At 35.7% G+C, this 14,085-nt stretch overlaps 2 protein-coding genes across 2 annotated transcripts; both read right to left on the bottom strand.

The window, feature by feature from the left end:
• Positions 1-860: 860 nt before the first annotated feature.
• LOC127689504 (olfactory receptor 5B2-like) lies at positions 861-4,843 on the bottom strand. The gene is made up of 2 exons (XM_052189213.1): positions 3,933-4,843; positions 861-888 (listed from the first exon to the last, which is right to left on the bottom strand). Exons 1-2 carry the CDS (start codon positions 4,841-4,843, stop codon positions 861-863), a joined length of 939 nt encoding a protein of 312 aa, XP_052045173.1.
• An 8,062-nt stretch (positions 4,844-12,905) lies between these two features.
• LOC127689469 (olfactory receptor 5B12-like) lies at positions 12,906-13,850 on the bottom strand. The gene has a single exon (XM_052189189.1). The coding sequence runs from the start codon at positions 13,848-13,850 to the stop codon at positions 12,906-12,908; it is 945 nt and encodes a 314-aa protein (XP_052045149.1).
• Between the last annotated feature and the right edge of the window lie 235 nt (positions 13,851-14,085).

The following is a 14,085-nucleotide window of genomic DNA, read 5'->3' as shown; positions in this document are numbered from 1 at the left end:
ATTACATTGCTATTCCAGCTTGTTTCTTAGGATCATTTGCTCAGAGAATTGTTTTATAGCCTTTTACTCTGAGAAAGCGTCTGTCTTTGTCACTGAGGTGTGTTTCCTATATGCAGCAAAATGCTGGGTCCTACTTACGCATCCAGTTTGTTAGCCTTTGTCTTTTTATTGGGGAATTGAGTCCATTAAAGAGATATTAAGAAAAAGTGATTGTTGCTTCCTGTTATTTTTGTTGTTAGAAGTGGAATTATGTTTGTGTGGCTATCCTCTTTTGGGTTTATTGAAAGATTTCCTTCTTAATTTTTCTAGGGTGTAGTTTTCCTCATTGTTTTGGCTTTTTCCATCTAATATCTTTTGTGGATTTTTGAAAAGATATTGTGTAAATTTGTATGTGTCATGGAATATCTTATTTTCTTCATCTATATTAATTGAGAGTTTTGTTGGGTATAGTAGCTTGGGCTGGCATTTATGTTCTCTTAGGATTTGTATGACATCTGCCCAGATCTTCTAGCTTTTATAGTTTCTGGTGAGAAGTCTGATGTGATTCTGATAGGTCTGCCTTTTTATGTTACTTGACGATTTTCCCTTACAGCATTTAATAGTCTTTCTTTGTTTAGTGCATTTGTTTTGACTCCTATGTGAGATGAATAATTTTTGTTCTGGTCCAGTCTATTTGGAGTTCTGTTGGCTTCTTGTATGGTCATGAGCATTTCTTTCTTTAGGCTAGGGAAGTTTTGTTCTATAATTTTGTTGAAAATATTTATTGGTCCTTTACATTGGGAATCTTTGTTCTCTTCTATACTCTATTATCCTTAGGTTTGGTATTCTCATTGTGTCCTGTATTTCCTGGATATTTTAGGTTATGAGAATTTTGCCTTTTGCATTTTCCTTTACTGTTGTGTCAAATTGTTCTTTTTCTTTTTTTAAATTTATATTTTTATTGCTTATCATATTGAACACAATTTATATTTTTATACCAATCATAAAAATAATTGGCATGTTATTAAATGAACATAAAAAGATAAAGTCTTTTTGTTTGTTTGTTTTGTTTTTAGTGGAGTTTAAAAGTGGCTATTAGTGTGGTATAAACTCAAAATAAGAGCAATTTTTAGACATTGGAGTTCATTACAATAAGCCTGTACTTGAATGTCCTTCACATCACCAAAGGATTTTACCTCCCTAGTAGCTAAGCTAAGAGTTGACAGTTCTGCTGCTCAAAGGAATGAATTGTAGGCACAATTATTTGGATACAGATTTCTTGCTATGGTCAAAGCTATTTAACTTGAGTGCTTGTTATAATTCTCAGCCCACAGAGAACAGATTACATTCGTATAAGAAATGGTGTGTGTATGAAGATGGTCTGTCCATGAAGTCATTCATCAACTGTTTTAATGGACAATGGTTTTGCTTGGAGGGTGGCACAGACATTAGCTGAGGGTATGATTCTGATTCATTGGTTGTGATGATTTTGAAAAACATTCATCTCAGAAAAAGTAACTAATATGGTCATCTTATTCAAAATAGATTCAATAATTATAAATATCAAGCTCAACATTCACTCTTTGTTGTTTTCTTGCAAGCCACCTCCCAAATTATTTGTCTATATTTCTTTTAGCTGTATAAATAATTTTGAAATATGTAAGTTGTCTAAAGACATCTTTGAAATATGTAAGCTGTCAAAACATCAAATAAGCAATCCTACTTGTAGAGAGGCTGAGATAGGAGAAACATGATTTCAAGACCATTTTCTGGTACACAGTAAGACACTGTCACAAACAAGCAGAAAGTGCATACAGATTGTACAATATTGGACATATTTCTCCAGCGAACAAATTAGAGAGATGGTTGGGTAACTGCCAACGAATTCCTTATTCCTCATATTTCTAAATTTCAATCGGTTAGGATATGTTGGTAATATTAAGTTTCATATTAAGAGATATTAAGGAAAAGTGTTTATTAGTTCCTATTATTGTTGTTAGAAGTAGAAGTATTTTTGTCTGGGTTCATTGAAAGATTATTTTCTTGCTTTTTCTAGGGTGTGTTTTTCCTTCTTGTGTTGGTGTTTTCCATCTATTATCCTTTGTAGGGCTGGATTTGTGGAAAGATATTGTGTAAATTTGGTTTTGTCATGGAATATCTTGTTTTCTCCAGCAATGGTAATTGAGTTTTGCTGGGTAGAGCAGCCTGGGCTGTCATCTGTGTTCTCTTAGGGTCTGTATGACATCTGTCCTGGATCTTCTAGCTTTTGTAGTCTCTGGTGAGAAGTCTGGTGTAATTCTGACAGGCCTGCCTTTATATTTTTCTTGACTTTTTCCCTTACTGCTTTTAGCATTCTTTTTTGTTTACTACATTTGGTGTTTTAGCTATTATATGACAGGGGAAATTTGTGTCTGTCCAATCCTTATGGAGTTCTGTAGGCCTCTTGTATTTTCATGGACATCTCTTTCTTTAGGTTAGTGAAGTTTTCTGCTATAATTTTGTTGAAAATATTTACTGGCCCTTTAAGTTGGGAATATTCTCTTTCTCTTCTATACCTATTATCCTTAGGTTTGGTCTTCACATTGTGTCCTGTATTTACTGGATGTTTTAGGTTAGGAGCTTTTTGCTTTTTGTGTTTTCTTTGACTGTGTGTCAGTGTTTTCTGTGTATCTTCTGCACCTGAGATTCTCTCTTCTATCTCTTGTATTTCATTGCGATGACTTCTGAACTCTTTCCTAGGTTTTCTAGCCCCAGCATTATCTCAGTTTGTGATTTCTTTATTGATTCTAGTTCCATTTTTAGATCCTGGATGGTTTTGTTCATTTCCTTCACCTGTTTGATTGAATTTTCCTGTAATTCTATAAGGAATTTTTATGTTTCCTCTTTAAGGGCTTCCAGCTTCTTACCCGTGTTCTCCTGTATTTCTTTAAGGAAGTTATTTATGTCCTTCTTAAAGATGTCCATTATCATGATAAGAAGTGATTTTAGGCCCAGATCTTGCCTTTCTGGTGTGATGGTGTATCCAGGACTTGCTATTTTGGGAGTCTGTTACTTATGTTCTTATGCTTACCTCCTGCCATTTGATTATCTCTAGTGCTAGCTGCCTTCACTATATCTTACTGGAGCCTGTACTTCCTGTGATCCTGGTTGTGTCAGAACTCCTCAAAGTACAGCTATCTCTATGGTCCTGTGATTCTGGGATCTTGTGATCTTAAGGTCCTGGGTATGTATCAGTGCTCCTGAGCATCAAGCTGCCTTGGGGACTCTGAAATCCTGGTGTGACCAAGCTTCTGGGCTCCTGTGATCCTGTGATTCTGATCATGTTAGAGTGCCTAGGAGTGTAGCTTCCTCTGGCTGCAGAGTTTGCACCCAAGGTAAACCAGCCCAGACCAGAAGGTACCCATTTCACTGGTCGGGCAGGTTTCCAGTGTTCCTAGATCCCTCAGTTCCAGTTATACCTGGTGGTGTTGTGACACATGGTAGGTCCTCCTTACCTCTGTTCCTATGATCCTGGGTATGTTAGAGGACCTGGAAGTGTCTCTTCTTTTGGGTGTTAAGGGACTGGCTGCAGAATTCATGTCAAATATAAACAAGTCCAGATAAGAAAGAGGTATTTATTTTAATATTGCTTTATTTGTATTTGCATTGAGATATAGTAGGAAAAATACATGTAGTTAACTGATAGATCAGTAGTTTTAATGAGATTTTGAAAACTTTAAACTATCATATATCATCCAAGTGTATAATTTGGTATAAATTATTTTCCAATAGTTTTGAAGAAGATATCATTTTATCTGTTTGAATTTATTGTGGATTTCAACTCTAATTTAGCACAGGGAGGGAATCTGAGAATGAAGTTGCAAACTGTGCCATACAATGTTAAATTAAAATTTGTTATTTTGCTCTATTTAGCAAATGAATACATTCTTAAACCTTAACATTGTAGTATCCACTTTATAAATGCATTCTTCACCTCCTTGTTTCTCAGGCTGTAGACTAGAGGATTCAGCATGGGAATGACCATGGTGTAGAATACAGATGAAACTTTGTCTGTGTCCATGGAATGACTGGAGCTAGGCTGTAAGTACATAAAAATGACAGTTCCATAGAAAATGGAGACTGCAGTGAAGTGAGAAACACAGGTGGATATAGCCTTGTGATGTCCTGAAGCTGAGTGCATCTTTAAGATGGTGACAAAAATTAATATGTAAGATGTACAAATAACTATTAGAGCAAAAAGCACATTTGAACTCGCAATGTAAAAAAGAACAAGTACCCTAACTTGATTATCAAAACAAGTGAGAGCCATTATTGCAGGAACATCACAGAAAAAGTGATGGATCACATTGGACTTGCAGAAGGAGAGAGTAAATATGTCTGCAATATGGATGGAGGTACTCATGAAACTGATGACATAAGAGCTAGTGATAAGCCATGTATACACCCTTGTAGTCATGATGGTGGCATAGTGTAAGGGCTTACACACTGCTGCATAGCGATCATAGGCCATGGAGGCCAACAGATAATTCTCCACAGTAGCAAAGGCTCCAAAAAAGAACATCTGAGCAGCACAATCATTGTAAGAAATGATCTTGTCTCCACCAAGAAGCTCAGTCATGACTGTGGGGGTGACAGCTGAAGAGTAACAGAAATCTACCAGCGAAAGATTACCAAGGAAAATGTACATAGGGGTGTGGAGCCGAGAGTCCAGGACAATCAGCAGGATCATCCCTAGGTTTCCCACCAGGGTGATGGTGTAGATGAGAAGGAAGGTGATAAAGAGTGGAAGCTGCAGGTCTGGGTCACTGGTGAGTCCCAGCAGAATGAACTCTGTTACTTCTGTCCCGTTCCTCATTATTGTCATCTTATGATAATTATATTGTCCATATCCATAAAAAGAGAAATGTGATAACTTGAAAATTTCATGGATCTTAAAAATATAAACTATATTCTTTACAAAAATTGTTTTTCATACAGTATATTTTGATCATATTCTTTCCCTTTCCCTCAACTACTTCTCTAGCTACTGCAACTTGTACTTCTACATTGCAGAATACTAGCATGTGTTTTAGAATTAACGAGGGTGAATCAATTATACACAAGTCATATTGAAGGGCTCTTAATGAAATTCAAAATTTCCAAATGTTATTTGTTAATTTTGATGTAAACATTTCAGTAACTTGTTTAGTACGACTTGCATGAATAATTCTTTTCAAGAATACATGTTCTATTATTTCAGCAAAAACCACCCCTTTCTTGCCACTCACCTGTCAAGAATTACTAGTGACTCTTTGGATCAGTCACTTCTCTATTTTTCTATCACTAATGTGTTTTAGGTCATTCCAAGTTCTGACCCTATACTTTTGAGATTTTATGTCTGTATTTTCTTAGGTAAAATTTAACTTAATTTAGCATACTGTTTTGGCTCAAAACAGCATATTTTAGAGTCTTACAATTAACTATAAAGTCGTTGATTAAGCAGTAATTTCATTCCATTTGCAGCATTTTCTCATGTTAAAGATGAAAAAAATCAAGAAATCTGGAAAATGAAATCATTCCTTGTTTAATACCATCATTTCCAACACACACACACACACACACACACACACACACACTCAGAGTACTATATATTCATTTCATATAAATGTATATTTTCAACAACATATTTATACATATCAGAGTAACTGATGTTGCATATAGTTTTGGTGGAAGAGTAATCAACCTGTAGTGTCAGTTCTGAACAATGTTATGTGTTATCAGATTTAGCAGACTTTGAGCTGAGGTTCCTGGGAGAGGTAGAAGACTATCAAATCTAACATTTATCTCCTAAGAGTCACTGGTCCTATTGTAACTTCCACAAAGATATTATTTCATTCAACTTGAAGGCATAAATGATAGTCACTTTCATATTCTATTACGAGAAGTAGAAAAACTATACTGTTATTGTCAGTATGAGGTGATGGTCTTTAAATATGATCACTGTAAGTTATGCCACATTCAAGAATTTAGTCTCAAGAATTATAGAAGCTTTGCTCCCTTATTTTCTCTCTATTCCATAATAGGTCACTGAGATCATCTAGATTCTCGTGTGCTTTTTAGACCATCCTTATGCCTGTTGTCCTTAGACTCTGCAACAATTTCAGGTCATTTTTCTTTTCTACTTTTTAAAAATACTTAAACTACTGCATTTATTTTTGCTTTTTGTTATAATGGCAAGTCAAAATATTTTCAATTTAAAAATAAAGATCAGCAGATATTTGCCTCCAACTGCTGACCCCTGTGGTTGAATTAGGGGAAAGCTGGAGGAAGCTGAGGAGAAGGGTGACCTTGTAGGAGTATGAGCAGTCTCAAGTAACCTGGTCCTCTGAGATCTTTCAGATACTGGAACACCAATCAGGCAGCATATATCAGCAGATAAGAGGTTTGCAATACATATACAGCAGGAGGACTGCCAGGTCTGGGTTTAATCAGAGAAGATTCACTTAAGTCTCAAGAGACTGGAAGCCCCAGGGATTTTAGATGTTAGGTGGGGTGGGGGTGGAGTATGGGGACATCTCATGCAGACAGGAGGGCATGGAGGAGGTGTGGGATGTGGGTCTTTTGGAAGGTGTACCAGTAGGAAAATAAAATCTGGAATTTAAAATAAATAAATAAATAAATAAATAAATAAATAAATAAATAAAGAAGGACAAAAAGAAGTAAATATAAATAAAGATCAGCTTACTGTATATCTAGAGTTACTGATTTTCAATTGCGGTAATGGCTCTCTTACATTACATAGTACAAGAATGACCATTATATCTTCTCCATTACATGCTTGTGTTTGAAAATGGGGCAACAAATTTTTCAGAGAGCAAGAACAGTATATTCAAAACTTTAGAGGGAGAAAATGTAGGAAAATGTAAAAAAATAAATATATAATTATATTTAAATCTCAAAAAAATTAAAAACAATAGAAAGAAAAATAGCCTGACTTGGAATAGTATCTTCCTTATGATTTATTTTATATAATATAAATGTTAATACATAACTTGCAATGGACTCTTAATTGAAATGAGATCTTTATTGAAGATTAATATCAATGTCCCAGAATTAAGCATTAATCCTTTAGCATTGAGAATGCTGGCTTTAGCATTGAGAATGCTGACCATGTTCCTGGGTTCGGTCAATGTTTCCTAAAAGTCTGCTACTTTACATGCCTGATGCCTCTTGCTAGAAAAGGAGAACTCAGTCGTTAACTCATTTTTAAAAAAATATTTTTTTCTTAGAAACAGGACTTTAGTGAGGATAAATTAATCTGGTTTCACCAAGTCTCATCTTTTCTCATATTTCTTTCGCGGCAAAACCAAGTCATGGACACCAAACTTTAATTGTTCTCAGTTTATGGGAGCTGAGATTTATTTGTTTATTTTCTCACTTCACTGATTTATTTTGGTGGTAATTTCCATGTTGGAAAATAATTCGTTTGAATGGATTTTTGGTGAAATAATAACATTTTTCTTTTTATTTATTCCTCTATTATATAATGCATTCTGATCCCTACTCTCAGTTACATGCCACACCCCATCTTTCCCCAGGATCCATTGTTTCTGTGTTTTTCTTCAAAAAAAAAAAAGCAGGCCTCAAATGGACATAAACCCAAGTTACAATAGGACTAGTCATATATCCACATATCAAGGCTGAGAAAGGCAGCCCAAACTTAAAATATTATCTTAGTGGCTTAAGTAGCTAAGGTTTAGCATATATTATAAGGAATTAATACATGAATGGCATGACTGTGAGTGTTGTAGTATGTAAGTTAAGTGTTATACTTTATCAACAAGAAAGTTGAGTATTTGAGAAATGTGATGCTCTAATCTTACACAAACTTCTTGAGGGCGGCAAATCTCTAAATTCAGGAGCTGAATACAGTTCTTAATAATCAGTATGAGATAGAGGTATGAGAAAGTTGAGTATTTGAGAAATGCAATGCTCTAATCTTACACAGACTTCTTGAGTGGGGGAAATCTCTAAATTCAGGATCTGAATACAATTCTTAATAATCAGTATGAGATAGAGGTAAAAAGAATTGTATTGCAGGTTAAAACATTTTTAAAGAATATTTTCTGTATTTCAAGATGGATCATTTCCCTCTTTTGCATATTTGTTTGTATTTTGTAACTTCTACTGAGATGAAAGCATATACAGAATATCATAAGGTCACCATATACTAATCAAAGTGTCATCTTTCTTATTCTTTGTTTATATTTTTGGGGATAGAATCACCCTAGTGAATAAATCACCAAGTCTCTGTAGTGAATATTGTGACATTTGAAAATACTGCAAATTCACATGTGTTGGATCATCTGTATCATCCACATAGATCAGGTTTAAAAACTCCTTTGTATTTTCATTAAATTCATAGTAGATCCATACAACCCTGTTTCTATGTGTGTTAAATATCTTACTTTAGTGTTTATGCAATATAGATACTTATCTGATTTCTATAAAAAAAAAAGAACATTCACCATACAGTAGTCAGTCCAAAATCATGAAACCGTCTATGGAATATTGGATAGGTACCTTTAAAGGAGCACCTTCAGCTAACACTCAAACTTCCAACCTTAATGAGGCAGAAAAAAATAAGTAAAATCATATTTATATAAACCAAGTTCCTAATTTATCATTCATTTTTCTATGAGCTTGTAAGAATTGCTTACTTCTTTCATACATGTAAAATTAACAGAGTAAAAAAAATTACATCTCCAATCCAATTCCCACATTCTGTTTATAAATTACAAACTACTGTGGCCAGTAACATTTTTCTTAGAGAGGTTTTCATTTGAAGGTCATTTAATCTTATTTTCATCTTTCATTATTTACCTTAACTATGCTTTCAGGCTGATAGCAAATCCCAAGATAATAGTGACTGCCATTCATAAGAGTGAAGGACATTCAATGGGCATATCATGTCCTTCTACAATGAGATGCTGTGGAGTCAGGCCGGTGTTTTGTGGCAGAGATTGTGGCAGAGATTTGTAGACTTGAAGATCTCTGGAGAGGTTTCCTCTGAGATTAACTGAAGCTCTTCATCATGCCTTCCTAGGGAAGAAACTATTATTGGTCTTTAGGGATCAAGATGATTTCAACTTTTCATATATTTTTGATTTGTAAATAATAAGTTTATGAATTTATTAATTTTCACTGGCAGTTGTTAAAATCATTACTTGTGTATATTACTGTGGTATGGTATATGAGATGTTTTTGTAGACACATACATTGTTTAAGGTTAAAAGACATGCTAAGCATCTTTGTCTACTGAAATATTTATCATTTCTTCTTCATGGTGAGGACTTAAAAACATCTTTATTTCTAGCTTCTAAGAATATAAAATATACAATACAGGGTAGTTCAGTGAGAAGCTGAAATTGATATCCAACTCAAGCAGTGGCACCAAGGCCTGACAGTATTACTGATACTATGGTGTGTGTACAAAAGAGCCTAGCATAACTATCCTCTGAGCAGCTGAGTCATATGAAGATACATCTAAACAATGGACATAAACTGGGACCCCTGTGGCTGATTTAGGGAAAAGGTAGAAGAAGTTGAGGAGGAGGATAACCCTATAGAAAGACCAGCATTCTCAACTAACCTGGATCCCCAAGTTTGCTCTGATACTGAGACACCAACCATGCAGAATACACCAGATGATATGTGTTCCATAACACATATATAGCAGAGGACTGCCGTGTCTTGACTCTTTGAGAGAAGATGCACATAGCCTTGAAGAAACTTGAGACCTCAGTGAGTGGAGAGGTCTAGTGGTGTGGGAGTTGGGGCATACAGACTTCCTCTTTGGAAAGGGTGGTTGGAGGAACAAGTATGGGATGTGGAACAGTCAGAAGACAGACAGTGAGGGGGCCTCTGAGAATGGGCACTCACAGGAGTAATTATGGAGACAAAGTGTGGAGAAGAGACTGAAGAAAAGGCCACCAAGAGACTTCCCTACATCGGGATTCATCCTATAAACAGTCACCAAACCCTGACACTATTATGGACAAAAAGAAGTGTATACCAAAAGGAGCCTGTTATGGTTGTCTCTGGAGAGGCCCTGCCCGAGCCTTACAGATACAGAAGCAGATACATCAAGCCATTGGACTGATCATGGAGTTCCCAATGGAAGAGTTGGAGGACAGACTGGAGGAGCTGAAGGGTTTTGTAGCCCCATGGGAAGAACAACGATGCTGGCCACCCAGACACACTGGAACTCTCAGGGACTAAACCATCAAGCAAGTGGTACCCCTAGTTCCAGTCAAAAGTGTGGCAGAGGAATACCTTGTTGGGCATTAGTGGGAGGAGAGGTGCTTGGTCCTGTGAAGGCTCAATAGATGTCCCAGCAAATGGAAATTGAGGTGGGATGCTGAGGTAGGATTGCATTGGGTGAAGGAACATATAGTTGGAGGCAGGGCGTTGGAGGAGTGGTTGGGGGTTTTCAGGGAGAGGGAATCAGGAAAGGTTTTAGCATTTGAAATGTAAATGGAGAATATATTCAATAAAATGTATCATGAAAAAAATTAAAGAATAAAAATACTTTATTATTATACATGTGCTAGGAATAGAATTTTAATATCACCTCTTTCATCCATGCTGGGTTTTGGGCTCCCTTGATATTGTGTATGCAGTCACATCTCTATGAGTTTATATGTATATTAGTCTTATCATATTAAGTAAATACTACAGTATTATAGATTTCCACTGCATCTTTCCACCACTTTTCTATGATGAAGCTTGGGCTTTTGAGATATGACCATGATAATAGATGTCCCACTCAGAGGTAAGTGTTTTCTGCATGTTGATCAATTATGTTAGAATTAACTATTATCATCTGGAAAAAGAAGCTCTAATAAGAGTTAAATGATGCAACAATTTGTTGTTATAAAATAAGAACTTAGTGGGAAGATTAATACTATAATTTAGCAGAATAACAGAATTGGGCTTCCACCTAAGGCTTATGACCTAGCCAGCTATGTTTTCTTGGCCCAGTTAATGCTACTAGGAAAAAGATATGCCTCTTTAAGTGGGCTTTAAAACCCTAAATAATGAGATTAGTCATTTTTACATATTATATCACTATTGTACCAATGGATCTGTTTTTCCAGGAGCTTGCTGTAACAAATTGGCATGATTTTTGAATACTATTCTACTCCAGTAGTGTAAATAGCACCTTCCAGCACTCTGCAAGGTAGTGGGTAGAGATGAAACTTCTAGTTTGATATCAGATTGATTTTTCTATGTCATATGATTCTAGTATGGTATGTTTTCAGTAATAGGGTCTTAGTTCCAAGTTATGAAGGATAACAAAGAACAATTGTTAGTCTATGATATCTGGAAGAGGGATTGTTCCTTTGTTACAGAGCAACCACATTTAAACTTTATAAAATATATGAACATCATACACACACACACACACACACACACACACTCACACACACACACACACACACATACATATGTATATATGGAGACTTTTCTACTACTTTTATAGTAGTGGCCTTCATATGACATTTTCAAAAACATAGTGTTAGTTATTTTCCCCCATATATGTTGATTCTTTTCTCTGCTTTCCTATCTCTCATTCTATTAACTCTCCCTTTTCCAATATTTTCTCCTCTTCAGACTATGTATATTCTATTCTCTTTTTCTTTGAATCACGTGCCAATACCATTATAACCTCTTAGTAAATTTCCTAGGCACTCCAATTTAAGCAAGTATATCTAAATATTCAAATATAGACTACATGTATTAAAAACAATATACAGTGTTTATCTTTCTGAATCTGGATTACGAAATTTATTATGATCATTTCCAGCCATATTATTTTTCTGTGAGATTCATAGTTTTATATTTCTTACAGATGAATAGTACTCCATTATATATGTGTTCTACAGTTTCATTATACACCAATCAGTTAATGGGCATCTAAGTTGTCTCCTTTTCTTGACATTGAACCGAATAGCATCAAATAGAGATGAATAAGTGTATCTGCTGAATATAGAGTCTCTTGGGAATATTTGAGAACAGGTATAGGTGATTCTTGTGGTATATCTATTTCACACATTTGCAGGAACTTTTACACCGATTTCCATAGTGATCACAACAGTTTTCACTTCCACCAACAGTACAATAGTGGTCCCTTTTCTATACATGGATGTTAGAATTTGTTATCTTTTGCTTTTGTTTTTGGTCTTAGCCTTTCTGACAACAGTAAGATGAAAACTCAAAACAGTATTAATATCAATTTTTTCTCATGGCTAAGAATTTGAACATTTGAAGAATATTCCATAGCAAATTCCATTACTTCTTTTGAGAATTCTGTTTAGTTCCATGCCATGGTTTTAAGTTGAGTGATTTATTTTCTTGATATTTACTATTTATTTTTTATTTTCATTTTAGAGATAAAGTCTCTATGCAGCATTGGCTGTCCTATAATTCACTCTGTAGACCAGGCTGGCCTTGATCTCAGATATTCACCTGCTTCTGCCTCTCAAGATTTTGGATTAAAGGTGTTCCTCACCACTACCTAGCTGTGATGTTTATTATTATTTTTTAAAGCTTTGTATTTTCTTGATACTAACCATCATCCATTTTATTGCAGGTAAGGATTTTCCCCATGGGTTTCTCATTAGAGATGAATATTCAGTGCATATATACACACATGAGTGGATATGAGAATGAGATATTCAATATGACCATATTGATTTAAAATGATTTTTTAAATCTAGTATTCTGCCTTGATGAGTGATTGATTCTAATCCTTGGATTCTAGTGCACTTATTAAACAGGTGCAAAATTATTTTAATAATTACAACTCTATGGGCTGGATAGCCAACATTTTGCATACATTTAGAAGGCAAATGAAACTGTCATATGGTAGATTTGTTGCAAAACTAAAATATGAATGTTATGACAAATTTTGCATTCCCTACAGCTCTTTTGAATGCACCCTTAACCTCCTTGTTCCTCAAGCTGTAGACCAACGGGTTGAGCATGGGAATGATCATGGTGTAGAATACAGATGCCATCTTGTCAGTGCCCATGGTGTGACTGGAGCTAGGTTGTAAATACATGAAGATGACGGTTCCATAGAAGATGGAGACTGCAGTGAGGTGGGAAGCACAGGTGGAAAAGGCCTTCTGGCGTCCTTCAGATGAACGCATCCTCAGAATAGTGATGAATATAAACAGGTAGGAGATCATGATGACCACAATAGAAAAAAGAGCATTAAAACCCACTACAAAGAAAATCACTGTCTCACTGACAGTAGTGTCTGAGCATGAGAGGGCCAGGAGAGGTGGAGCATCACAGAAAAAGTGATCTATCACATTGAACTTGCAGAAGGAGAGCCTGAAAATGTTCCCAGTATGGATAGAGGAATTGAGGAAGCCACAGACATAGGAGCCTATGGTTAGACAAGCACATGTGTTTGTAGTCATGGTGGTAGCATAATGCAGAGGCTTACACACTGCTGCATAACGGTCATAAGCCATCACAGCCAAGAGGAAGCTTTCTGTAGTTATAAATCCCACAAAGAAGAAGAACTGTGTGCCACAAGAATTATGGGATATGGTTTTGTCTATTGAAAGGAGACCTGCCATTACATTGGGAGTAACAGCTGAAGAATAACCAAAGTCCACAAGAGATAGGTGACTGAGGAAAAGGTACATGGGAGTGTGGAGGTGTGAGTCCAACAGAATCAACCCTACCATTCCCAGGTTCCCAAGCACAGTGCTGAAATAAATAAGAAGGAAGACAATGAACAGTGGTATCTGGAGCTCTGGGTTATCTGTTAACCCTGTGAGAATGAACTCAGTCACCTCTGTACTATTCTCCATTGAGGATTATGTTGCTGTCCTGTAGCAAAGAGAAAGGAGATGAGAATGAGAATAGAGAGGAGGCTGCTGGTTCTTTCTATCTATCCTCTCTATGCCTTTTTTCAGGATGTCAATGCTCCTTTCCAGCATTCTGATCCAAGTGGCTGTAGCAGCAAAATTCAAATTTAATTTAGAAGTAGATCATACTATGTTTAGAAGAGATGATATATCTTGATCTAGTAAATCCACATATGAC

Source organism: Apodemus sylvaticus, chromosome 1 (assembly GCF_947179515.1).
Source record: "Apodemus sylvaticus chromosome 1, mApoSyl1.1, whole genome shotgun sequence".
NCBI classification, from domain to species: Eukaryota; Metazoa; Chordata; class Mammalia; order Rodentia; family Muridae; genus Apodemus; species Apodemus sylvaticus.
This window is presented reverse-complemented; position numbering and strand designations above follow the sequence as displayed.

Excerpts from the sequence above, each read along its gene's own strand:
- LOC127689504 (XM_052189213.1), bottom strand. The coding sequence starts at position 4,843 with ATGACAATAATGAGGAACGGGACAGAAGTAACAGAGTTCATTCTGCTG. Across the intron at positions 889-3,932 it reads GTGAAGAATGCATTTATAAA|GAAAATGCAAAAGGCAAAAT; the intron begins GTGGATACTACA and ends ACAACAGTAAAG.
- LOC127689469 (XM_052189189.1), bottom strand. The coding sequence starts at position 13,850 with ATGGAGAATAGTACAGAGGTGACTGAGTTCATTCTCACAGGGTTAACA.